At 46.2% G+C, this 26,372-nt stretch overlaps 1 protein-coding gene across 1 annotated transcript; it reads left to right on the forward strand.

Moving 5' to 3' along the window:
• Positions 1-943: 943 nt before the first annotated feature.
• LOC8038499 (SUMO-activating enzyme subunit 1) lies at positions 944-22,085 on the forward strand. Its single transcript, XM_029971496.4, has 9 exons — positions 944-1,322; positions 1,431-1,542; positions 1,608-1,667; positions 4,999-5,258; positions 9,159-9,258; positions 11,771-11,873; positions 15,453-15,585; positions 19,749-19,818; positions 21,027-22,085. The coding sequence occupies exons 1-9, from the start codon at positions 1,228-1,230 to the stop codon at positions 21,114-21,116; spliced, it is 1,023 nt and encodes a 340-aa protein (XP_029827356.3). The 5' UTR covers positions 944-1,227; the 3' UTR covers positions 21,117-22,085.
• Positions 22,086-26,372: the final 4,287 nt, after the last annotated feature.

The raw sequence follows: 26,372 nt of genomic DNA on the forward strand, positions 1-26,372 counted from the left end.
TAAAAACGGTGCTAAAACGGCTTCGTACGTGTATTTATGTGCACTGTCGGACACTGTTGACGCGAACACGGCATCGGCGCTTTCCACCATGGGGATATACGTGTCAAACGAACGAAGGACATCTGGAAAACCAAGAGAGACGGCAAGAACTACGCAGTAACATTGGATACGTAACTCCTTGTGAATGCAGGCGATCAAAATAAATTGAAAGCCACCTAATATAGTCCGATTTGCAATAAATAAGTACCGCTTTATTCTTTCTGCTCATGAATATGTGCGAAGATGCATGTTCTGGGTTCAAATCATCAACCGCACGCTCCAAATCTTTGCAAATAGGAAGAAGTCAGAGAACAGGGGCCCGATAAGAACTGCCCGACATAGGAAATAATAAAAAGGCACACCTTTCGTAGTCCACGTACTTTATTTCTTACATTCGAATGTTTTTTAACCGTCGTAAAGATGCACGAAGGAGTCATTTTCATAAAGTGACAGGACGGGCATATTAGCGATATATAAGCGCCACTGCAATGCTAGCGAACCTTGAACACACTCTACATTCTTTTCGATCGTTAGTTTGCTTAGAATCGTCGCTTGTTTTTACATACCTGCCATGGAACATAGGTTTGGGCCTGAAATATAGCGAAGCTTAACATCGTTCAGTGGTAAAGAAAAATGCTGTAATTAAAGCAATTACACTTTTACAATATTAATAAGTGTACATACTATCCGGTACAACCGAAATAATAAAAGCCATTCGTGTTATTTTCCGGCGAAGAGGCAAATTTCACGCGCGTTTTCCCATAGGAATGCACAGGAGCACCGCAAAAGTGAACTGGTTGCTGTCTGCTTCAATTTGCCTCCCGGAAGTCGCATAGACACTAGCGCCAGTTGAACCTCTAGCGTACATTATAATAACTCTATGGATGTAGCGTCACTGTTTTCTGATCACGTGGGTTTGACGTCATAAAAAAGGTTGTTGAGTGGCTTGCTTTAGTAGCATAATACGCTTGTTTAAATTTTATGAAGCCTAAAACAATAGTTAAATTGAGTAAAGTGTGTAAACAAAAGGAACTGCGAGTTTACAATCACGTGATTAGGAAGTGTCGTCATTCGTGCTGGTGGTCGATGGAGGCCAATCGGCCAATCGAGCACACTGATTGAATATACCGGCAGTTTTTGTTGGCGCTGAGTACACGAACATTTTGATTGCGGTTGTTTCGAGCAAACATGGGCGAAGAAACGCTACGGACCGAGCTGTCTGAAGAAGAAGCCAACCTCTACGACAGGCAGATTCGTCTCTGGGGATTGGAATCTCAGAAGCGGTAAGTCGGCCGAGGAAGCCGAGGTGCGGTGGCGTCTTTCCGTCTTCCTCAAAGAAACCGGCGAAATTTGAAAGTTTTTCTAAAACAGCGGTCGGTGTCTTTTCCCAGGCTACGATCGACGAGGGTTCTCGTGGCCGGCCTGAACGGCCTCGGAGCCGAAGTGACCAAGAGCTTGGTCCTGGCGGGCGTCAAGTCCATCACGCTCTTGGATCACCGTAATGTACGCGCGTCAGTTTTGGTGGTAAACCTCCGACTGCAACTCGGGCCGCTGCTTCGATTTCGCAGGTCTCCGCTGATGACTTCTCGTCGCAGTTCATGGTTCAAAGGACGGACATCGGAAAAAACGTGAATATGTTGCGTCACTCTGTAGCTCTTTAGTGAAGCCGCTTCAAGAGCGTCAGTGACTGTGACATGCGCAACCGAAAGTTTTTTTAGACTTAGGCTAGGTGGCGCAAGCTACCGCCCATTACAAAGGGTATAGCCAATACCATCCATCCATCTATCCGTGTCGCGGTGGTCGGCCTCCCATTGGCTCTGCCTCCCACGATTAGCCAGATTCTCGACCATGGCATTTCTAGGGGGATTAATCCAGCTTTCATTGAAAGAAATAGGGTAATGTCGGACCGCCAACTTTGGCGGTGTTGGATGAGGAACACGGTGACTCCATGCTTCCACCACGCGTCTTACACACACCATCGAACTCGTCGTTGGCAGCTGATAATCCTGGTTGTAAGGCCCCTCTGAAACATCTCGTCGTCAATAAAGGATATCCGCTGACGTCCATAGCTGAGTATGTGGCTGCGGATGGTGAGCTTTCACACTGCTTTTGCAGCCTGCACTCCAAACCACCAAGATTGCCAGTCTTAGCAGCCCGTAACTGTAAGTGCGCTCAAATATGGCATACGGCGGTTGCCCCCTATTAGCGGCGAGATGTTACGGCGGCACCTTTGTATGGTTCCCTGTCGTGACGTCATTACCTTGCGAACAACAAGTTCGATGGTGTTTGTAATGAGCATGGTGGAAGCTTGAAATCATAGCGCTCTGAAACCAACTTTGCGAACACTGTCAAAATTGAAGTTTATACATTCCTTTTATTTCCGTCAATGAGAAATGCTTTGCTGACGTCATTGTTAGCATTCGACCAATCGTGGCAGGCCGACCACAGCGACGCTTTCGATTGCACACATTGCCAATACACCAACTCATGTTAACAGACAAACCGGAGTGCCCCCAGTGGCACTCCACCGGTGCCACACACGTGTATGGGGTGTGGGCAAGAAGCGCACTGCCCCCCATCAACCAACCATTGGAATGCAACATTTTCGGCATCGGTGCGAGTCCCTATGCTCTTTTTTGCGTTGGAATCATTGATTATACGTCTTCCCGGCAATGTCTGACTACTTTAGTGGGTGAAATGAACGAGGCTCGTTGCACTGCAAAACTTTCCGTGAATAATGTGACGCGCGGCGATTAATTCTGCATAACTGCTGCAGAATGGATGCTAAAGGCTTATTTACTTGATGAGATTCCGCTCGCTATTTTCAGTTGCGATGTTGATCGGGCTGCAAAAGGAGCGTGGACGGTAGCTGTGATGCTCGACGTCGATACTAATATTTGCAAGCAGTATGTTTTATCCGAAAGTAGACAATACTCTTTGCTCCACACATTGTGCGTTGTAGTGATAGTGAGCGTCTGGTTTTGCGGATTACGTCTGGTTTAGGCGATTTGTGGCATGCGATTGGGGGGAAATCGTAGATGTGCTGTGGAGTGCAGTAACACCACAAAGAAGTACAGCAGAGTGACATCTTATCGGTTTCCAACCGAGAAGTTCCTGCGACGGAAGTGGGTCTGAGGAGCCCAACGCGAATACCGGCTTTATAACGTTTGCGTCGTGCTAGAAAACAGTTTGCGCGTGCTAGCAAAGAAAACTTTTCATACCATTCTGCTTCTGAAGCGGCATCAGAGTCCACATGTTGGTGGATTGCGAATGCAGCCGCCACGGGTGATTTGCTTGGAGGCGATGCCGGCGGATAGAATGCGAACTGAGAATCATCTCAAATCTCGTACTGAAAATCTTAAAACATTTGCTGGTCATTGCTCGACTCGGACAAGCTCGATGAATCATGGCCCATGATTTCCCACGGACGATAGCGACGGCCTTCCGACTGCTTCTGTCAACAGGAGGAACAGGCTCAAGCTGCCCACGTGGTATGTTTATCAACATCTGACGTCACAACAAGATGGCAGACTGGTAACATTGCAAGTAATGTTTCGACTTCGGTCATGTCGTGTCACTGAGATCAAAAATTATTTAGAAAGATTTTTGGGAAATTTACTTGCTGCTCTAGGCTCAGTTTCTTGTGCTCTTTCAGAAAATATGTTTATAGTTGACAACATTCAAATAGATGCTGGAGCTTCCCTTTAAAGGACACATGCAGAGGAAAAAAACATTTTTTTTAGACAGCTTAGATGGAAAAAGGATGTCATAAAACGATTTTACAACGAAGAAAAGAAATTTTTAGAGCTATATTTACGGCGCTATACGAATTTGTAGTTGGCGCTCGCGGGAGCCGCCGCTAATCACGTGGTAGGCCCGCGCGCCACTGCGCTGCGTCGCCGCCGCACGCTGAGCATTGTGCGAACGCCGCTTCAACGCGTTTGTCCACGCCGCCGTTGCCGCCGCCGCACAAGTTCGTCTGCTTCGGGGCACCGTCGCCGTCGTCTGACCGGCGCACAGGTCTATCAAGTCTGCTTGCGCTTTTTCAGGAGTTTCCTTTGGGCTCTAAAAGCTACTTATTCATCTTAGTTTTTTGTTATACTTCAAACAAAGATGAATAAGGTACTTTTAAAGGCCATAGGAAGCTTCCGAAAGAGCGCAAGCACCACGTGACAAATATGGACCCGTCAAGGGCCACTTTTCCACGGCGCCCGCCGGTGCCAACTACAAATTCGTATAGCGCCGTAAATATAGTTCTAAAATTTTTTTTTCTTGGTTGTAAAATTGATTTATGATATCCTTTTTCCATCTAAGCTATTTAAAAAAAATGTTTTTTTCCTTTGCATGTGTCCTTTAAGGAGAAATGAATGAAACGAAACGCACAATGGGACGTGTTTTGGTTGGCTTGCTCGCCGCATAGGCCTGTTCCTCTCAACAAGGGGGTGCCGTAGAATCCGCAAGACACGACCACAAAATGGGCGCTGTAGCAACAGTAGCCTATGCTAACATCTGTGGGACGCAGCTATTCGATGCTGTCGTAAAGTGGCATCCCGACGTCCCATGCTTCTCTGTTGGCGTCTTTCAACGTCTGTCCACGTGCGCTGACGAAGCGTGTGAGAGAACTCAAAAGATCTTTAAAAAAAACAAAAAAAAAACAAGTTGCAACTTACGCTTTGGAGTGCTATAAAAACGCTAAAATGATATTTTTTTCAGCTTTTTGTTTTGTTTTATTTCACAAATTTGTTTTATTTGTTTTATTTCACATAGTTCGAGCGAGCGTAGGGATGCACAACCAAAACGCGACCTAAGCATATCTAACTTTGCTCGCGAGGGGCGCTGCTCATAACTCGAGAACTACATACTACAGACCTGTAGGATGCTACGGACAGGCACTGCGCCATGGGCGGGAACGTACGGGTCTCGTCTTTCAACGAGCGACTTCCCCACGCGTCTCCGCAGCGCGCGCACAGCTCCAAGGCGTACGCCCAGAGCCTGAATCCAATGGTGGAGGTGCAGTCGGAGGAGGGCAGCCTGGTGGACTTGGACGAGGCCTACCTGGGGCGCTTTGACATGGTCTGCTGCGCGGAGACACCCTCCACGGAGGCTGTGGTGCGCCTCAACGCGGCCTGCCGTGCCCTGGGGGTCAAGTTCTACTGCGGCCACGTCTGGGGCCTGTTCGGCTACTTCTTCAGTGACCTCGTCGAGCACACTTACACACAGTGAGAGCCGCCCTCTTCTGCCGTCATGTCTCGAAGACGAAGACTCCAATAATAAGGATGCTTCGCTTAAAGGCCGACGTACACTTTGCGCTTTCCACTTTTGCCCACCTCCTCCTTTCCTATATTCTCTCCCCTTTTTACCTTGCCCCAACATGGCTTCCCCTCGCAAATTAGGAGAGGGAAGTGCTAAGAGGATTATCTTCCCTGCAGAAAATCGAGGTTGTACGTCCGCGTTTAAAGACTGTACAAACAGGATGCATTTTCTGCAGTCGTAGCATTTACTGTTTTTGGACCAAAAAGTTTTCCTCCGATTCCGGGCATTTTTTTTTTTTTATTTTTGCCGAGGGGAAAGTTTTTTTCCGCTTGTGTCCGTCTTGGAATGTGCTCATCCCTTGGGTCCGCACAGCGGCTCACACGGTCTGCTATAGTCGTTAACAGGTTAAGAGGAAAGTGGAATGTGACGGGCGGGTGGCGGGGGTTCAGTTGTTTTTTTTTCGACCCCCCCGAAGGTCATTTTGGCGGTATCCCACACCGCCTGGTGGATAGTTGCCAAAATGCAGGGGGAAGCTAATTGGCTTCGAAGGGCAAGGGGAGGTATCATACATTTGGTTTCTATGCTAGGTGGCGCAAGCCACCACCCATTATAAAGGGTGCAGCCATTAGCATCCATCCATGGATACAAAGCGTGCGATTAGATCCGAGTCCTCGCCGTACGCTGACTTCAGCACTCGCTTTCAGTACGAGTTGAAACGAGTTCATGTCAAACGCTGACGCAACGCTTGGGTCCAGTGTATGCTCAGAGTATGTGTCAAAACAATGGCGAACACGGGAAAATTGTCGCAGCAGCTATTAGATGGCGTGCACTTTTTGAAAAAAGTCTATTGAGTGCGGCACCAATATGAGAGACTATTCTACAGCCTCAGTCTAGGCAGCGTATATATAGAAGAGCTTTTTAACAAGTTAAACTCTTAACTGACGATGAATAAAATGGTCGTTTTGCGTAATGTTTTATTACAATCTTTTTTTCTTTTTCCGCGGAAATTTGGTTTGCAATATGATATCATACGGAGAAACAAAGCTAAATAAATGGGCTCTTGATTGATGTAAACATCAAAGCAGAGACCGTAATTTCAGAAATATTTAATTTCGTCAAACACTATTGTTTTCCAAAAATTGGTCCAAACTGGGTGAAGATATAGCTATATCTAAAAAAATTTTCAGCCTTTCCACTCTGATAAAAAAGGAAGAGCAGCAGAGCTGGTACTATGTGCCGCCGTCGCTCATAGATGGCGGTAGCTGTCCAGAGGGTTGTGTCGAGATTTATTTGTCCATCGACACGAAACTGGGGAAACTAGCCCTTAACAGCTCCGCTGTAAAAAAATGAAGTGACGAAGCAAATAAAAATACACTAAATGTTTTTTTTTTTAAATTTTACAACTAAACTCAATGCAAAAACTACAGGGTGATTCAAGGAGACGCCAGGCTCTTTAAATCGACCGCAAAATTCGGTTTCTTAACCTATCGCGCTACGACTTTGTGCAGCGTTGTCCACAGATGGTGCATTTTTTTTTGTGAAATTTGCAAAGAGCGAATTTACCTGAGGAAAAAGTAAAGAAAGAAAAAGGCTTAGCTCCTATGGAAACGCAGCGACGCCACCGGTCTTCAAACAACATGGTGCCGTTTGGATGGGTGACAAGAGATGGCGCAACAAACGCCGCCAACGAACGAGCATACGGCGCCGAGAGCTAGCGTCTTTAGCAAACAATCTTTTCGACTCAAAAGCGGCGCGCGTTCCGCAGGCGGCGACAGTCGCAGAAACAAAAACAGGCACGGTAACAACTAGGAACTGCAATTCCATGTCTGCTAAAGACGCCGGCTCTCGGCGTCGTAAGCTCGTTCTTTGGCGGCAGTTGGTGTCGCGACTGCTTGCGCCACCTCTTGTCTCCCGTGCGAAACGGTGCTGTATTGTTTGAAGACCGGTGGCGTCGCTGCATTTCCATGGAAGCTAAGCCTTTTTCTTTCTTCACTTTTTCCTCAGGTAAGTTCGCTCTTTGCAAATTTCACAAAAAAAATGCACCTTCCGTGGGCCACGCTGCACAAAGTCATAGTGCGATAGGTTAGAAACCTAATTTTGCGGTTGATTTAAAGAGCCTGGCGTCTCCTTGAATCACCCTGTAGAGTTCTAACTCAAAAAGAGTTTGATGTGCCAAATGTCTAGTCGGCTTTCATGACAGACGTTCCATTAGGCTAAGCAGTTTCTTATTGTGTGAAGCACACGTCTTCAAAACTGAAACATGATAATCTGGCTTCATCATCAGACCCACTGCTGCTGTCCGAGTCCAAATAACTGACAGAGGATTTGCGAGATTAGCCACGCTTGCGAGCGCACGCCGGACCCATGGAAGCGGCTACGACCGTCAGAGACACGCATTTGCCGTCAGTTTCACGCTCGCTTTAAAAATTGCTGCCACGCGGAAAGAGGAAGTGAAACACAGGAACCAAAGCCGTAGTTTTCAAGCTATCTACAGGATGGTGCAGGAGAAATGTAAGAGATCTGCCGGAGTTCTGAAACCGGCGTCTGCACCAGTCAATCATGGGTGATCGATGCTGTATTTGCATGGTCAGGAAACTGATAGTAATATTTCGGTACAGATCGGCAGTGAGGCACCCATTGTTCAAGAAAACACGAAAATGATTACTATAGTCTTTTGCAACCTTAGAAACGTGGGATAGGCACCTCCCACAAAGCCCGCCACTCATTCCACTTGAGCAGAGCAAATGTTGGAGGGGATGCAAGTCCCTTTTACACTGTGCTAAAGTGGAAAAGAGCGAATGACTTTGTGAGAGGAGCTTTGCCTGCTATTCTTAACCTGCGACAGACCGTAGCTTATAGCAGCAAACATACAGCCAAGATTGACATTGAGTCGAAGTGACTCGACGTCAGTGATTTTGCGTACAACTTTTGATTAGTACTTTTGATGCTAGATGGTTCAAGGTGCTCTACATTTTGCTACATACTGTAAACAACTTAATTTTTGCAGAAACCTCATTTTCGCGAATTTCGCGAATCGCCTGCATTTTGCGAAAAATGGGTCCCGCGAACAATTCAGGTAAAATGTAAACACATTGGAATCTTTATTGAGATCCCAGTGTGTCGCGAAAATTACAACCCGCAAATTATTTGAAAATTTCAGCTTTGACCTAAATTGCAAAATATTGAGCCCACAAAAAATAAGTCTTTTACAGTACTTATGTGCGAAGAAATGGATAATTTGAGGTCAAGCACTTTTAAAATGTGGTGTTTTTAAGGGGTGGGAACGTCTCTTTGCTCGTTAATTTCTCCAACTGGCTTTTGGCGGCGACAAATACGCTGCCCACGTCGGCCATTTAAAATACTGCACCTTTCACCAAATAATTGTCCGAAAAATGAGTTGGCAATTAAGTTATTTTAATCGGTATCATTTCGAGGTAAGCCAGTTAATTTTACAGCTCCACATGTCATTCGTTGGCATACTGAGTCTGCAACGTCAAACTCTGAAGCCGCAAGCGGAGGCTGTGGGCTCATATGCTGGCTTCTTGCTTCAGAATGCCCCCGTTTTGGAGGTGCTACACTTCTCGGCATGTCTAGCCAACGGTCGAGCATAAAATTGGATGTCTTTCTTCGACCTTGCACTTGACACTTTGACCTTGAGCTTTACGGCGTGGGACGCAAAGCTCCCCAGTCAAAGGTACATTCTGGGTCCGTAACTGCACCCTAAAGCTCTGACGGTGCGGCAGAGCCTAATGCGAGGTTTTTGTCGAAGGCATTCTTCGTTTGCTTTGTGTTTCTGTTTTCCAAACCGTGTGAAGTCCTGCTGAACTCCACTCACATCTCGTCTCCTTTTCCGGGTGCACAAACAGAGAACTGCCATTCTTTGCGGTTAAGAAGGCAAACGACTCCGACCCCGGAGCAGCGAAGAAGCCCAAAATGGACGACGGGACCTCCAACCTCATTCAGAAGGTAAATGCATAAACCTTTTTGTTCGCTTTGGGTGTGGGTGTCTTACCTAAATATTGTCTAATGAGGGTAAAAAAAAGATGAGTCCTCGGGCCATGGACGGCGCGGAGAAGTTTGCAGTTGGACAATTACAGTTCAACGTGTCTGCATGTTTCCCTAACCGGGGCTGGGGAAAGCTAGCGTGTGTGTAGCCAGTTGTGTTAGGCCCTTTTCCAACTCGTGCCGTCACGTGCCTGGGGTCGTGACGGCATGAGTTTGGCGTATTGGCTGCACCGAACGGAGCGAAGCCGTTGATTGTTGGCTCGACGTCAAAGCCCCTGCCACGTGTGATATTATGAGCTGATATTATGTGATATTATCGTGCGATATTATGACATGGTGTTATGTGACACGACAGCGTCATGTGACGTGGCGTCGCAATTTTCCCACTATATTTAGCAGAAATGTATCGCCCAAAATGGAAGACCGTCGCACGAGTGCTGTGTCGGTGTTCGGCTGGAACCGGCGTCCTCACCTATCGGGCACGACTCCCGGCCAAACGATGACGTAGCGCTCATGTCCAACTGTGCCCCGCGGCAGTCTCTGAAAGGCAGCCTAAAGTAGATCCAACACTACGGCCTCATGAAAGGCATTCAAACAGCGGCGTTTGATTGCATTACGTTGGCTGTGTTCCAAGTCTTGCTCGAGGAGATCCGAGTTGCTCCCGCGGGTCACATCACGTGATAGCAGAGGTAGAGGGACACTGCATGTCGGTAGGTTTTGGAATGGTACAAAACAATGTTTGCTCTGGAATGAGAAAGAGTGAATATGGAACACGCCCTGAGGGATCTGACCTCGAGTCACCATCACTTCTGTGCTTCGCACGCTGCGTTTTGGGCTACAGTTGCCGACCGATTTTTCGGACGCCGATAATTCAAGCTCGTTTGATATTTCGGACCTAAAGGAGGAACTGTAACCTACCCGATAGAAGTAGTGCATTTACACGACCAATGTTTAAACAGTTTGAAGTCTGAAAGTTAGATTTTTCTAACAAAATCGTTGCGAGCGATCAGTGGAAAACACCTCCGAGAAGCGGCCATTTTAGATTCTATGTTGGCTGCACATGGGTCGGCTTGGTTTGACAGCTCTACTTGAGTAGTACCGATAAGTCCTACCGCTAGGTGACTGTACGGCTTTTTTTCTTCCAGTTGCCAATCATTATCTTCATCATTGTTGTCTCCATTTTGCTTTATTCATTTGCCAATGCAGTTGTGGACTTACGCCTCTCATCTCGATCTCGTCTAGGTTAATCGTGTTTTCGGACTACGCCGGCTTGGACGTCATTGCCCCATCTGTTCTTGTGCCGCCGCTATGTGTCGCTAAAAAGTGCAGAAAGTACTCGATCATAACGCTAGAAAAGAAGGCAGCAATTCTCAAGCTAATAGAAAGTTGCTGAACGCAAACGGTGGCGTAACCTGAAACAGGGTGCGCAAGCGTAACCTGAAGCAAGGCACAATTTACAGCTTTTTTAAGCCTGCTTAGATGTAATAAAGGCAAGTTTTGTTATTCTGCAGATTTTTTTGGACTGCTCTATCATTTGGACGTTTTCTCGGTGCCCGCGAAGTCCGAAAAATCGGTCAGCGAAAGTCGCCAGGAAGACACGTCCATCTCGGCGTCGCCGCGTGCCAGCGTTGCGCTCGTTGTGAGACGCCGTGAGACGCACTGGCGGCGTTGCCGATGCGAGCTAATAGACTTTTGCATAGATCCACTAGTGGTGACGTTTGAGGTTAAAGGTGCAGCCCTCGTCTTCCAAGTGGTATCGGGTCCGGTGGCCCGATGTGATGTCTCGTGCGGTGCGATACGACGTGACGAGTGGCGTGATGTAATGATAAACGGAGCAACGGATGAATACGGCCAAACTGTTTCAGTTGGGCGGCGGCTAACACCACCTGGCTGAAGCTTTTCATTTCTACGATTAACTCGGATTAAATTCAGAGCGATGAAGAATTTTCAATCGCGACGTCTCGGCATCTGTGGCAATCTAGCGGGTGCTATGCGAGACTTGTACGCATTGTGTCGATCGAACGCCGATTAAACGGATTCTCGAACCTGTGGCATAGCTCTGTGGCAGCGCGTCACTTCACACACGGCGTACCCGGGATCGAATCCCAAGAACACCGCGGCGGCGGGCGATCATTTTCAAGCATTTGACAATATCGGCGATGGACGCCCTACGCCCTACTACGACAACTAACGACAGTGGACGTCGCTTCCAGTGGTGGGAAGAGTCCGTAACAGCTATTGCCGTAAATAAACTTGCTGTTTAGCTTGTTTATCTTGGCGACATGTTCGAGGTGTCGAGATTTTTTTAGTATACACCCCGAGACAACTGAGAAAATTGGAAAACACATGCCGATCTGTGGTGTAAGTCGGCAGCCAGTCACCTACGTGAGAAAAACAATCTGGGTTGGTTTCATTCATGTCCTGTGTCTGTTTGCCACACATGTTGTTGACGAGAGGTCCCTGTTACTTGCAGACGGTGAGCTGTGTTCCGCTAGGGCGCGCCTTGCAGGTGAGGGCTGGCAAAGCGGGGGCTGGCCTGGACAAGAAGACATCTCCCCTGTTCCTGCTGCTGCACGGTAACTCCCTTGCTGGGCGCCCTTCACTGAATGGCGTATCCGCTCGACAGATGATTTTCTCTAGGGAAAACCAATTACGTCGTAGAGCTGCTAGGAGGAAAGGCCTCGAAGAGGAGTGGCTGGTGTTGAAACTCCGAGCGAGCGTTTGTGCGATGGAGTCGCATTTAGTCGAGCCCGCGTAACGCCAGTAGGTTTCTGACCTGTTTGTTACCCCAGGCCATATATTGCCTGCACAGCCCACATTAGATCTGTAAAGTCTGAAAAACAAACAAAAACTACCCCGTATATTTATAGTTACGAAAATATAAAGAAATGTTTGTCAGCCCCTTGAAAGGGGCTTGTTCGTGATTTTTACTTCTCCTAAAAAAAAGAGGTTATATCGCACGCATAATTTTTTTTTTGTTCAATGCACTCGGTGGTTTACAAGGAGTGAATTACCTTATTTTGTGTCACTTTTTCAGAGTTGTTGCCATGCACCACATGTGCACAAGAACATATCTTTTTGTACATGTGCACTGTGTTTAGAACATAAAAAAGCGATTTATTCCTAAGCTAATTCCAGATTTATAAAAAAAAAAAATTAAGCACTATAAACTTAAAATTTTATTCAGCTACTGTAAATATAAAAAAAAAATGAATGGTTTCCTGCGGCGCATGTTTCCTTGATTCAGCAAGTTATTGGGAGCATGCGACGTGGAGGGGGGTACGCCGCTCTACCCTGCTAGCTTGCTGGCAGCGCGTGTAATGTTGCATGGGGAAGTGCTGCCTACTCTTTCCTCTTCTACTGTGCCCGCCGCATTTTGGCTGTGTCTGCGTCTACCAGTGTTGAGTAAAGTACATCTAAAAAGCACTTGGAAGTAACATACAAAGTAAATGGGAGGTTATGTACTGCAAGTAAAGTAGTAAGTACACCGGGCACCATGTACTTGAAGTCAAGTACTATAAATATCATGTACTTTTGAAGTGCAAGTGCTTTTTAGCAGTCTTTCATGATGCCCTTTTATTCCTCTATAAATATATTTTTTTAAAACTGGTATGGATTGCTCCAGGGGTAGTTGGGGGTGCATCAGTTATTTTCGAAAATGGCGGCGGCTGTTGGTTAATGTAATGGAGTCACAGAGTAGTTGTTCTATTCTTGCTGACAAACTATTTCACTCAGTCCACTTTGAGGCACTTATTTGTTAACAAATCATCATTTTGGGTTACAAAATTAACAAGATATAGTTTGGGAAAAGTGTTTTGAAATCGGGAATTGTACTTTCCTTGGAAAATACCAGAAAAAAATTAATAAAAATAATTAAAGTACCAGTACATACTCCGAGAAGTACTTTAATTACAATGTACTTAAAGTACTTCCCAATACTGGTGCCTTCCCAAGGCCCAGTTTCTCTATCTTCTCCAGAGTAAAAACTTCACATGGTTTTGCACCTTCGCATTTGAGAACCTGGCATTCCTCTATATGTCTTTTTGAGTCATTCGACTTGCAGGGTCGGCTTGCTGACCACTGTGGAAGTTTTCTCCTCCGGATAGAAAGGGATTTTCTTCTATGTAATAACAAAATAATAGTTAAATGACAGCTGTGAATGCCTCTTTGCTTTGATCATAAAAGTCAGATGACATTCTGAAGTACCATATTTACATGCCTGTAGGTCGACCTATTTTTCAATTTTTCAAAATTTTAAGGGGGGGCGGGGGAGGGGGGTGTCGACTTATAATCGAACCAAAGCATTCCACCACTGGCAAAAACAAAACAGTCGCAATATCAAGAACACCTTGGCTTGTTACGAGTTCAGCTGGCTGTACCTGTAGCCAGGGACAGATTCATTGGGGGAGTCCGGATGTCCTGACCCCCCTCTTGAACTCTGCATGTGTAAAAATTTATGGCATGAAAACGGGAAAGGGGGGGGTGGGGGGGGTCTTAATCATATGATACGTTGACCAAGACCTGAGCCCCCCTCTAGAAATACCTGCGTCTGCCCCTGCCTGTAGCATTGTGCTATTCTATGCGCTCATTTCACAAATTAGTATTTATTTTATTTGCACAAACAAGTATTATTGATAGGGATTCGCAAATTAACTCGAATGTACGGCGGTGAAAGGTGCACGGTGCGCTCAACTCCTGGGAGTGGCGGCACTTCTTGTAAGAGCCACTCCGGAGGCTGCTGGAACCCGGGAACAGTCTCACGGCTCACTCCCCACGGCTCCTTTTCGCAGGTTTTCGCATGATTCACGGGCGCACGTCGTTTGATCGAGCGTCGAGATCATGCTGGAGCGCTAACTATGTTTTTATGTATTGACATGCGTGATCCGGGCAGTTTAGGTTTTCGGTGCTCGTTTATGGCCATTCTTCACTCAGAAGCAACCAACAACTGCGCTGTTGGACGTAAGTTCGACCCTTCGGAGCGGGTGATGCTCCAGCGAATTCTGCAATGGTGCGGGATCTTAAACTGTGACGGCAAATGAAGAGGCTTCCGCAGGCCAAAGTTTGGATAGGTGGGAATGCGTTCCAGAGGTGGAGGTCAGGCTTGCAACATACGCCGCAAAAGTCCACAGTCGGTCCCTACCCGTGGCGTGCAACGCGATCGCCGAGCAAGCGCGGTAGATGCAGAAGGTGCTGTCATTTGCGAAGTGCGAGATTTCGTTGGACGACGCCAATGACGTGCTTCGAGAATGTAACAGTGATGACGACTGGACTGACATCACCAGTGTGGATGAGTTGTAATCTAGTCGCGGATGGAGTGAGAACGACAGGGAGCAGCTTCAGTTGTCCCGCCTCCAGCGTGAACTTCCTAGTTTCGACAACGCCTGAACATTTCATGCACCTCGCGGGTGCATGCGCAGCCAAAGCACGCCTGAAGGCATCGATTGCGTGTTGGAGGCTGGGCTTTCAAAACAGATACTTTGCCATTCTCATGTATTTGCAGTAAATTGCCCATCTAAAGATTTTTTTTTTTTTTTGCTGATGTGCAATGTGGATTTATAATCGAGTTGACTTACAGTCTTGTAAATACGGTAGGTGCGGAAAGGCTCGAAATGTAAGTAAAATGAACCATGTCAGTGAACTTTAAAAGCAGCGTGTAGCATTCCTGCCGGAATGGGTTGTGTTGAAGTAAAGTTTAAGAGCAAGAATGCCGAGGCTAGCACCTGATGCGACTCTTTACAGATCAGAGTGTGGTTCACGGCTCACAAGTAAGCATATTCCCCCAACCCGTGACGCAAGAAAGAAATATAAAATAAAGGATCTTGGGTTTTGGCAGCCTTGTTCCACTATACATGAGAAAGGACATCAAGGTCAGCGACATAATGAGTGATCGCTTTCATAGTGGAATTCGCTGTGGCCACCAACTGAAATAGACGAAATGAAAAAACAACCGCACCCCTTTTGTAGTGCAACTCTTCACTTAATATGGTTCTTTGTTATGGATCTGCATATGTCCTCCTAGCCATCTTTGGTGTATAAAATAATGCTCCTAACCTTGAAAAAAAAAAATATTTTTTTTTAGATTTTAGCGTTTTTTATTGCGTACTAGACGGGATTGGCTGGGGGCAGAGGGCTGAGCGCGATCCCTCTCTGTCCAGTTCTGCTTCGCTTTCATGATGAGGAGGGCAGGGCTCCCACGGAGTCTGACCAGGAGCGCCTGCTGTGCCTCTGGGATGCCGTAGCCAAGGAGCTGGCTGTGGAGAAGGAGCGCCTGTCAGACGACCGCCTTCAGTGAGCGCTCTTTTCTTTCTGCTGGGGTTGTAGAACAACCTTTCCATCCCAGTGGGATAAAGCAACACGTCCCACCTAGGGGGTTTAGAACAACACCTCTTTTCTAAGGGGTAAGAGAATACCATCACTGAGAAGGGAGATAAAGCAGCATCTCTTTTCCAGGGGGTAAATCAACGCCTCCCACTTAGAAGGGTTTAAAGCAACACCTCTTTTCTAGGGAATAAAACAACACCTTCCTCAAAAGAGAGGGTAAATCTAGAGCTCCAGTATACAGAAAAGATATGCAAACTTTTCCACACGCCGGTTCCTCCTCCAAGTAAGGGATGGACCATCCTCCACATCTTTCTTCTCATGGCAGACGACACTATTTTTGAGCATGGCCAGCTACTTCTGATAACAAAAAAGGAGGGCTGAATGTTCTTTGCCATGGAGCAAGGGGAATCCAGGGTACGGATTGGACATGATTGCTGCATCAGCGTTTGACCGAAACTTGCCTTAATCACTGAGGACAAGAGTCTTAGCTGAACGGTGACGCAGCACGTCGAGACCCACCAGCCTGCTTAGCTTAGTGTGATGCTCAAAAATGTCGACTGATGCTGGCCAAGTGCAACTAATTTTAGCATTGCATAGGATCACCAGAACAAATTTGTCCATTTGGTATGCATTCACAAAGTGGTAAGCAAAGGGGGAAAAAAATTTAGAGGGTAAGGTTGTTAGAAAAGAGGAAAGCTGAGTTCAATGGTTCATCTTACTTTCAGTATAGAGGAGCCTTTAGGTGTGTGAACACTTCTCTCCCAGGGGGATAACGAAACACCTTTTTCCCAGGGGTGTAGTGTAATACCTACTCTGAAGGGTGTAAAGCAGTACCTTCCGCCCTGGGGGGTAAAGCAACACCGTTTTTCCAGGGTGCAAAGAAGCATGTCCCATGCTTCGTTTCCTTATAAGTCGAGGCGCAGATGAAGGCTGAAACACATACAAACATTGATACATACTAAAAGCACCAGTTACGAGGAATTTAGCCCTCTCAATAGGTTTAGTAGGGGATAGAACACATTCGCAAAAGCAATGAATGCCACGATGTTGCGCTCTTGACGCCGTTCGATTGGCCCCTTCAGCTTGTAGCATCGACTGCACTCTCACTTGAAGTGAAACAAAGTATGAATAAAATTGGCTTAGTGCCATAATTTTGTACACCTGTCGGAGGCCAGCACAGAGCACAGGTGAGTTACACGCGCTGCGTCAGTGTTTGGCTGGGACTCATGTCCATTCGGTGAGGACGCTGCCTCGGTAACTACAAGGCAAAGCGCCCGCCTATGGATCCCCAGTTAGCGGGTTCGAATTGCAACCAAGTGCTTATTGCAGAGAAGGTGTTCTATAACCGAGATTCAGTTGCACGTCAGAAGATCCCCAAATAGTCAAAATAGACCTTTTTTCAGTGACGAGTGCCATCTGTGTTGTCTTCAAACTACAAATAAAGGGCAGCCCAACTTGCCTTCGTCCGTCGAAATACATTGCCATGGCGCTTTTGTAATGATCTTCGTTGCCTTTTATGACCCATACTAGTATATACTCAAGCAAGAAAGGCCAAGATGAAATATATGCAAAGATAGGTGCTGAATATGTTGGTCGACCGGAAATTTACCCCACAAAAATGGCGACAGCGGGAACCAAGGCCAGGGAACGGGGCGATTGCCTGCGCAGAAGCTTACTGAAAAAAGGTCCATTAATTTTCTGTCCTCCGCTAGGGCGTGCGAGATGCCTTTAGTTGGTATGGCACATAAAACCTCAATGTTTGATTTGATTAATTCAGTGAAGACATGACTCCCAGCCAATGTCATTAAATCAACACAGTTGTAGAACTCCCGCACATGGAAGTACCATTTCGCCCTCAAGCACTTCACATGATGTTGTTTGAAGCGCCATCTAGAGGCTGCCTTTCCAAACTGTATTCTTTGGAGACACTGCGGTAAAGCACCACATGGATGCTGTGCTTCAAAACCTGTGTAACTGTAGTTACTATGGCAGCCGTCTCCCCAGAAAACAATGGCACGTCGAACAATGGGAGGTGGACTTCGGGGGAAGAGGGGGATGCAACTTGTGGGAGCAGCATCTATGGGCAGTTCCGTAACAGTTCACCTAGTAATGTTGGTCCCAGCCGAACTCCAAGGTAGTATTCGTGTCTAATATGAGCCTGGTGCTAGCCTTCAATACATGACAGAAAAATCCAGCATTCTGGCTTTCATACCTAGGATGTTCTTGGTAAAGATGGGAGCAAGGCGTGACAAACTGTAAGAGTGGAAAAGAAAGCGTGCGGCAGTGGTGTCACGAGGGTCAGTGGCACCCGGGGCAGTAGCCCGCTGCGACACGCCCCCCCCCCCCCCCCCCTCCGTTTTTGCGTGGCCCGCCACGACTCCCTCCCCGCTCTCATGGCCCGCCGCGACACCGCCCTGAGCGCTGCACCCGGGGCGGTCTGCTCCCCCCCTTGCGACGCCACTGGCGTGCGGTATCTTGGCTGGGTTCTTTTTCCCATGGTACGTTGAAGTGGCTTGAGTGTTCCTCAACTTTGGTTGTTTTCCTGCATGCGGTGCACGATGCTGCTGTTTTCATGCGAAATAAAGCTAAGCAAGAATGAATTGACTTCCACCTGACCTGAAGTGGAGCACAACTCGCGTCATCTAGGTAACTGGTGGCTGCTGAAAAATTTCACCGGATCGGGGATTCAATCTCGAGACCTGTCTAAGACTAGCGGAGTGCTCTACCAACTGAGCTAACCGGGAGCCAGCAGTCAGTAAGTAGAGCAAAGAAATATTAACGGTTGCCACCAGGCTTAATCATAGCCACCGGAAGGGTGAGAATAGCCTTTAAGGACTAGGTATAGTAATTTTAGAAGTCCCCAAGATGAAGAAGATTTATGCAAGAATAAAGTGACTTCCAGTGCAAGTCAATTTATTCTTGCATAAATCTCCACCTTATAAGAAAATTAAAAAAAAGCTTCTGTGTTGAGCAGCTTTAAACAAAAGAGAAGTTGCCTGAAAGTCTCTGACATGAATGACACGAATGGCTGGATGGCTCCTGGTAGGAATTTTGGTGACAACATGTTCCCGTAACCTTACGCTAATTCTTTGGCCAAATACTTTGGCCCACAAATAAATGGAACTTTGTATGTACACTATACCGATGCACTAGTTACACATGTTTGTGCATGTTTTACCTTACAGTGGTCACATTATTCCTGTTAGAAATGAACCATAAGACAATGCCTCTTCAGCTTATCCGGTGCAGATAGTGGTACCACCTGGACATCACACTTAGAGGTGCTCTGTGAATTCTGAGATGCTCTGTGAATGCACCAAGTTACAACGGCCGGCAAGCATCTCTCTTTACAGCGAAGCAGTTATGCGCTAGGATCTGGAAAAAAAATGCGTCCGGGCAAATGTTGACAGAAAACTCCCCATTGGTCGTAGGAAGTATGAATAAAAAAAATAAAAGAAGGGGGCAACCAGCGTGAGCCAGCCTTCCTTGGCATTATTATATAGTGAGGTCCTGATCCCTTGTCATCATCTCTAGGCATGGTCCTCGAGGTCGTCCTCCAAGTTGACCTTGAGGTCGTCCGAGAGGTCGTCCTAGAAGTTGTCCTTGAGGTCATCCTTGAGGTCGTCCTAGACATCGTCCTAGATGTCGTCCCCGAGGTCGTCCTAGAAGTCGTTCTCAAAATCGTCCTAGAAGTCGTTCGAGACGTCCTCTTGGCGTTGTCCTCGAGGTCGTCCTGGAAGTCGTCTTTGAGCTTGTCCTAGACGTCGTCCCCGAGGTCGTCCTAGAAGTCGTCACTGAGGTCGTCCTAGACGTCATCCTCTAGGCATCGTCCTAGGCGTTTTAAAAATAACAGCTTCACTGGTCCTCCATCTTCATGTGAAGTGGAATGTTTGTGTCATGTAAAAAAAATGAGGCAATAAAGAAAAAAAAAAAGTGGAAAGGCTCTACAATTTTTTTGCTTCTTTCACATTGTCTGTTAGAATTCACGTGGCATTTGGCAACGTTAGACAAGACTGAACTGGGGTATCCTGTCTGATTAAATATTTTGCTGCGTCGGGATCTAGTGCGAACAAGGTACCATATGCGACACATTTTCGTTTCTCAGGATTGTGTGCTTCTTGCGTGTGCAGGTTGATATCTCGGGAGCTATGTGCAACCTGCGCTGTGGTCGGCGGTGTTTTGGCACAGGACATGATCAAGGCAAGTGTTTGCACGATGCGGTCGCGGGGATGTGCCAGCTTTGGACGTTGGGGCAGCTTTCTTTATGGCAAGACTGCCAGCTTTCTCCTAGCTTCAGGTGTTATTCCATCTCTTTGTAATGAAAGAATTGCACCACATGTTGAGACCATAACCTTTCCGGTGTTCATTCATAAGGAATGTCGGCGAGTGTCTTTCGGCATTTACTTGTGTTTTAGATATTGGCATGTTTTAATGATTTGTTTTGGACAGACACTAAGAACAGTAATTATTGGTGAAAAAAAAAAAAAAAAAAAATGAGAAAGTCGCCCCTTCGTTGTACTAGCGTGGCAAAGGCAGTGGTAACACAGAATGTAATCTGTTAGTGTGGAGAAAAGAATAACTATTCTGGCTTCTGATATTCGAGGAAATAGGCTTTAAAGTGGCATTGCTCCAAAATTGGCCAAACTAGGATTGGTGGGTTTATGAAAAAGTCTTGGTTTTGTCAATGAAAACCCTGAAAAGTGTCTTTCAAGTTGGGACGATTCTTGCTTATGCCTGTGAAACATGTAACACTTCCTGCTTTGAAGAGTCATTGCCACTGGCCTAAGGGAAACAGGGGAGGCACAGAACACCATCCTAGAATTCCAGTTGGTCCGACACAATTCATTGTCGGTAGGGCCGTACCCAGAAAAAAATTTCGGGGGGGGGGGGGGGGGGGGGTTTTCGGGGACAACGGCGGCCATTTTGAAAGTGTCTATTGTCTTATTTTCGCCTATGAATCATGTGCATCGGTGGCATATAATGGAGAGTTACAGCAAACCGGAGATCCGGTCCCGGTTTGGTACCCGGTAGCCGACCGGCGCCACTGCGTGTGCGCAGAGGTGGAGATTAAAATCGGCTGGCTGCCAGTGCACCGACCAGGGCCGTACACAGAAAAACATTTCGGGGGGGGGTCAGAACCCCCTATCCCCCCCCCTGGTTACGGCCCTGATTGTCGGTGAACAGAAACTATGGTTCATACATTAAGACGGGACACTAGCGTTTCATGCTCCAATTGCCATGAGCATTTCTAAACAATGCCTCCCGCATGGTAGGCGGAACATTTAATGATGCTGCCTCCTTCATGACACTTTCTCTTCTGACCTTTTCTGAACACTTTGACACAACACTTTCTCCTCTGACCTTTTTTGAACACTTTGACATTTGTTCTACGGCGATCCGTGTTCCAGGTGGCATCGTGTCGTGACCCACCTCTCAAGAACTTCTTCCTCTTTGATGGCATCGAGTGCTGCGGCCTGGTGGAGAACATCGGCAGGTGATTGATCCAACGTCTGGCTTCTGACTTTGAGCTCGCGTCCAGTCGCCGACTTCGAGCCGATGTCCGGCCGCTGACTTCAAGCCAAGGTCCAGCCGCTGACTTTGAGCCGATGTCGCACTGCGTTTTTCAGAGGTGCACCGATAGCCGACCGGAAACGCTGGAGGATTTTAATGATTCTGTTCCTGGAATGTTATGAAGTTTGGGACAGGAGCTGCAAGATTCAGGCAGGAACCACGTGATTTTTTTGGGGGGGGGGGGGGGGGGGAAACAACAGACATGTTTGTGGGTTCAGTAAGGAGTAAAGGAAACTCAATTTGTATTACTAATAGCATATTGTTTTGGCATGTGAACTGTACAGTCACTGTATTGTTTTCTTTTTTTATTTGCAAAGCCTATCACATACACCATAGGCACTGGGCATCATTAGCTTCATGTTAGTATTCTGTATGAGCTACCCAACATGCAATGTGCTTCCATCCAGAATTTATAAATCACTCAATTTATAGGTGCTGATCTGTCAGCAAATTAAGTGGTTAGTAATGCTTTCCTATTTTATTTAGGGGAAATATTAGAAGGTAAATTTTGTTGTTAAGGTACAATTTTGTAAATCTCCACTTTATTGAGTGAAAAACAAATGTTTGCTGTTAATTAGTTTCTATAGAGCCTGAAAGCTCTTGCCCAACAAAGACTAGTATTTTCATTTTAATATTCTGGTTTGCAGCAACAAAATAAAAAAAAAAACTGATTAATTGTGCATTTAAATTGTTTGAAAAAAAAAAAGTTTTTTGATATACACATGTGTATTGTAAAACTGTCCTTGAAAACTCTTTCACCACTTATTACAGTGAGTGATTACGAGTTAGTGAATGCATTTCTATGAGGTAGTGGTGCACAGTTTGGTCAATGCTGCCCATTTTGAAATGTCTTTTGAGGTTTCATTAATAAAGATGTATGTTTGAGTTCCACTTAATCTTCAGTGTTAACCGTTTCCAAAACTCATCCGAATTATTTTGACCATATTCACCATGTGTCAACTTCTAAGAGTGGTATGGCTAGGATCTTTTTTTCTGGGAAGCAGACAGTGGGGTGGTTAAAACCTTTGTGGCTTGTGAGGGGAGGGCATCATGCCGGCTTATATTAAGGGTTGGACTGTTATTTTTTAGGAAGGGGGAGCCTTCAGCCATACACCCACCCTGGCTATGCCACTAGCGTGTAAGTAAACATGTCCAGAGACTACATTCTGATTATGTTTTATTTGACTAAGTTTGCCTTACGAAAATAAAATATTCGCCGGAACATTGCTTCTTTTCCTATGTACAAAATTCCTTTGTTGATTTCCTGGATACAAAAAGTCAGTTCAACTACAGAAGCCTTGATCTGAGAAAAGCGTGGTGACATTGCCGCTTGCATCTGCGCCGCTCAAGTGTCTGCTGCTCTGGGTCACGTGACGCAACATTGCACTTTGCACACTCCGTCGTCTTGTGTATGCACATTAGGCAAGTTGGAACACAGTGTCTTTTTGTTCACTTGGAATGCACACCATTTGAGTCCGTGAGGTTGCCACTTCACGCAGTACTTTTCCACCATGCCAACACGGAGAGCATGCACGTCGTCACAAAGTCTGCCAGCCAGTCGTGGTTGCGTGTGTCTTCCTCTCGCTCCTTCCGCTTCTGCAAGCAAGGGAACGTTTGGGAATCAGACACTGCCAGTGAAACAGACAACCTGTACCTGGGGTACTTATAATGCTTCTTAGCTCAAAGTGTATATAAGACAGGACCTCGGTCTGGGGACAGTCTTTAGAGTACCAAAGCTAGTAAGAGTAAAATTTGTAGTAGCATTCGATCGGGAAAATGAAACCCTCGGCCCGCATAAATAAACTACACGTTGCAGAAAGCTGAAACTCCATTAGAATGTGATGCTAGTGGGGGGGACAAGATGCGAAAGCTTGAAAACATGTCATTACCTGGATCAAAGGGAAACATAATTTTTTTTTATGACCCAACTAATTTCATCAAATCAGTAAATAACATTATGTGCCTGTGGCATTTATTTGAGGAAACCAAACTTGTGAGCGAGAAATACAATATTGTTTTTTAACATAAAATGCATTTAAATGGACCCCCAATCTTAAAATATTGTCTGTTCGTTTGTGCGTTCGTTAAATTTAGAAGGAAAACTGATGTCGCGTGACCTAAACACCAATCCTGTTTCCCCACTAAATTGGGGGGGAAATCGACCTCGTGACCTGATGTCATGTGGCATACACAACAATTCAGTTTCTTTACGAAATTTAGCGGGGAAATGTATGTCACGTGACACACCAATTCCCTCACGATCCTTCCCCTATCTCTCTTCTTTTTCCATCTCTCTCCTCCTGCAATTCCCTAGCTCTCCTTCCCTCATCCCATTCCCCTACAATGACCTCCCTCTGCGTCATACTTCCTTGGTCATGTGACACACCAATTCAATTTCTCTTCCTCTCTCCTCCCTCCCCTCTCCCTCCTCCCAGTCCCTCTCCTCACCATCCTACAGTGTCCTCTTTCCGTCCTCCTCTCTGATCACGTGACACACCAATCCAGTTTCCGAAAAATTGATAAAATTGGGGTTTTTACTTCTGAAACATCTGTTTAAAGGGGTCATGAAACGCTTTTCCAACTTTTTCCTGTTTAGCTTTCCTCCTCAACTCATAAATCGCGCATTCCACCAAACAGTTAAAAAAGACGAAAAGGGGGAGTCCCCTCTTGCTCGCACTCTCGTTTGTATAATCCCGGACACATCCATTCTCCCCCTAGAAGATTAGCCCGTCGCTCAAAATTCAGACAGAAGTTGCTTTCCCCACCCCGTTCATTCCGAAGCTGACAGTGCTGTTGAAGCTACGTGCTCGTTGGGCCAGCCACACTTGCCACGTGAGCGTGGAAAATGTGGCTGCAGAGAATGAAGTCAGGTGATGAAAGGGAGGAGGCTGATTGGTCCGGCAAGCGCGTAGCTTCCACCACAATGTCAGCTTAGGGGTGAGGGGAATAAGTGAGGTCCGGTTGCGTGTGACGTCAGTTTGGACCCGATGACGCGCTTTTGGGACCGCGGATGTATCGCAGTGAAAAGGCAGAGAGCTTACGAAGGGGAGGAGGTGCGAAATAGTCCGCTGTGTTTTCAAATTTTCGCTCTGAAAGTCAGGCTTTTGTCGTTCTACTTTTTTTCTTTTGGCCCACTGAACGATGTGCTATTAGTAAAATCCCAATCTAAAATGATTTATCCCAACCCAAAAATCGTTTCATGGGCCCTTTAATGTCTACCAAACAATTGAAGCAGTTGCTTTTGAATACTGCCTTTTATGCATTATAGTTAAGGTTCCACGTTTTCGGTTTTTATTTTTTCAAAATTCGCTGTTTTTCGGTGTTTATTCTAAAATTTAATTTTCGTTTTTTTTTTCGGTGTATATTTATTCCCCAGAAACTTTACCGTTTTTTCTTTTGGTGAGTATTAAAGAAACACCAACGGCAAAGGATGAGATGTTCCTTGTAGCTGAGATATTTGTGATCACTTGAAGAATAACGGCACATATACCGTATAGACCGTTCCATTAGGGTCATAGCAGAGAGGGTAAAAGAGAAAAAAATGCGCTCCCCCTCTCACCCCGCATCTCGTCCGCTCCGCCGAGTGGGCTGTAGCTGGCGTCCGGCTGGCGTGCAAACTCTTTTTAAAATCGCGTCATTTTGGGAATTTCAAGCGCAGATGAGCAGATTTTGGTATGCCAGTTGTCGTGTAATACTATGCTAGATAAAAAGAGTCACAGGGTCCAATCGCGCTTTTACCTGCGTGCAAATAAAAAACAAAAATAGGGAAAACTGTGTCAGATTGGCCGGTCTCTTTGGCGAAAAGTAAATCCGGTTGCTGTACCTTTTTTACTATACAAAAGTTCGCACTGGTGTAGGCCTTTAGCGACCATGAGTGGAAGTCTGAAATAATAAATAAAACGTGCTCTCCTGCCGCAATACAAGCAGTAGTTGAGGGTAGTACTGCCGGCTGACTCAACTGCAGTTTAAGTAACCGAAAAAATATATGCTAGTTGATCATTTAGCAAAACAGAACAACAGAGAGCTATAGGCTGATTTTGGAGTAGCCACAACTTTTCTAAGAACGCGAACCACTTCACAACGGCAGCCACGAGCGAGAGTTCGATGTTCGCTAGATCCCGCCGATGCAGCCCACAAAGATGGAGAACGGCAACCTCCCGGTTTGTCGTCTGCTGGCGGAGTCGGGCGCGTGCCCTCTCTCTCGTTTTACGCCGCCGAACCCGCTGAACTTCCCGAATGTGTGGAGAGGGCAACGGAGAGGCCGAACAAAATGGTGCCGCCCAGAGAGCGCTAAATGGAATGGTCTATACGTGCGTGGTCTTCGCTACAACTTCCGTCAGGACACACCTCAAAATCGCGGAATTCGCGGGCATAACTTCTTCAGCGCGCTTCTTTTTCCTTCCTATTCTGACGACGTGACCGTGTGAGGTGATGACGGTACAGGAACCAGGCGGAATGGCAAAAAAAAAAAAAAAAAAAAAAAAAACTATTGTATTCATGTTTTTAATTAGAGGGAAGTTTGAGAGAGGGTGTTAAGAAAGATTATAATTGACGTTTTTTTTTCGATGTCCTCTAAGTGCAGGAAGCGAAAAACCTTACACTAGCCCACATCCAAACTTTTTTTTTAGGACCGGGAACTTGACACATTAAGCCCGATCACAGAAAGGACACAGATGTCCCGCGAAGGACAACCCAAGACCTCTTTTGTTGCATGCTAAAGCTTGGAAGAGGGCAATCACGAAGACATCACACGATGTCGAACCTTGCCAAAGCTCTCTCTCTCTCCACCCCCCCCCCCCCCCCACACACACACACACACACTCACCTCGACGCGGCCCCAAAAACGGTTAAAACCGAATTTCCGAAAATGGATTCAGCATACTTTTATCGGTTTAAACCGAAAACTTCGAACCCTAGTTATCGTACATCGAACTTAAAGGTTGCTGCCAAGTTTTCTTTCTTCTTTTTTTTTTTTTGTTTCACTAAAATAAATGCCACAGGCGTCCACAATAATATTTATTGTTTTGACAAAGTTAGACTTCAGTGGACGTCGGGTAACAGAGAAATTTCGTATTTTTTATTTTTAGATTCAGGTAATGTCATGCTCTCGAACTTTGGCGTCCCATCCCCACAGCTACCGTCCCATTCTGATGGAGTTTCAGCCTGCTGCAATGCGTAGTTAA

The sequence above is a fragment of the Ixodes scapularis genome, unplaced genomic scaffold, assembly GCF_016920785.2.
Source record: "Ixodes scapularis isolate PalLabHiFi unplaced genomic scaffold, ASM1692078v2 PGA_scaffold10__122_contigs__length_95168666, whole genome shotgun sequence".
In the NCBI taxonomy this organism is placed as follows: Eukaryota; Metazoa; Arthropoda; class Arachnida; order Ixodida; family Ixodidae; genus Ixodes; species Ixodes scapularis.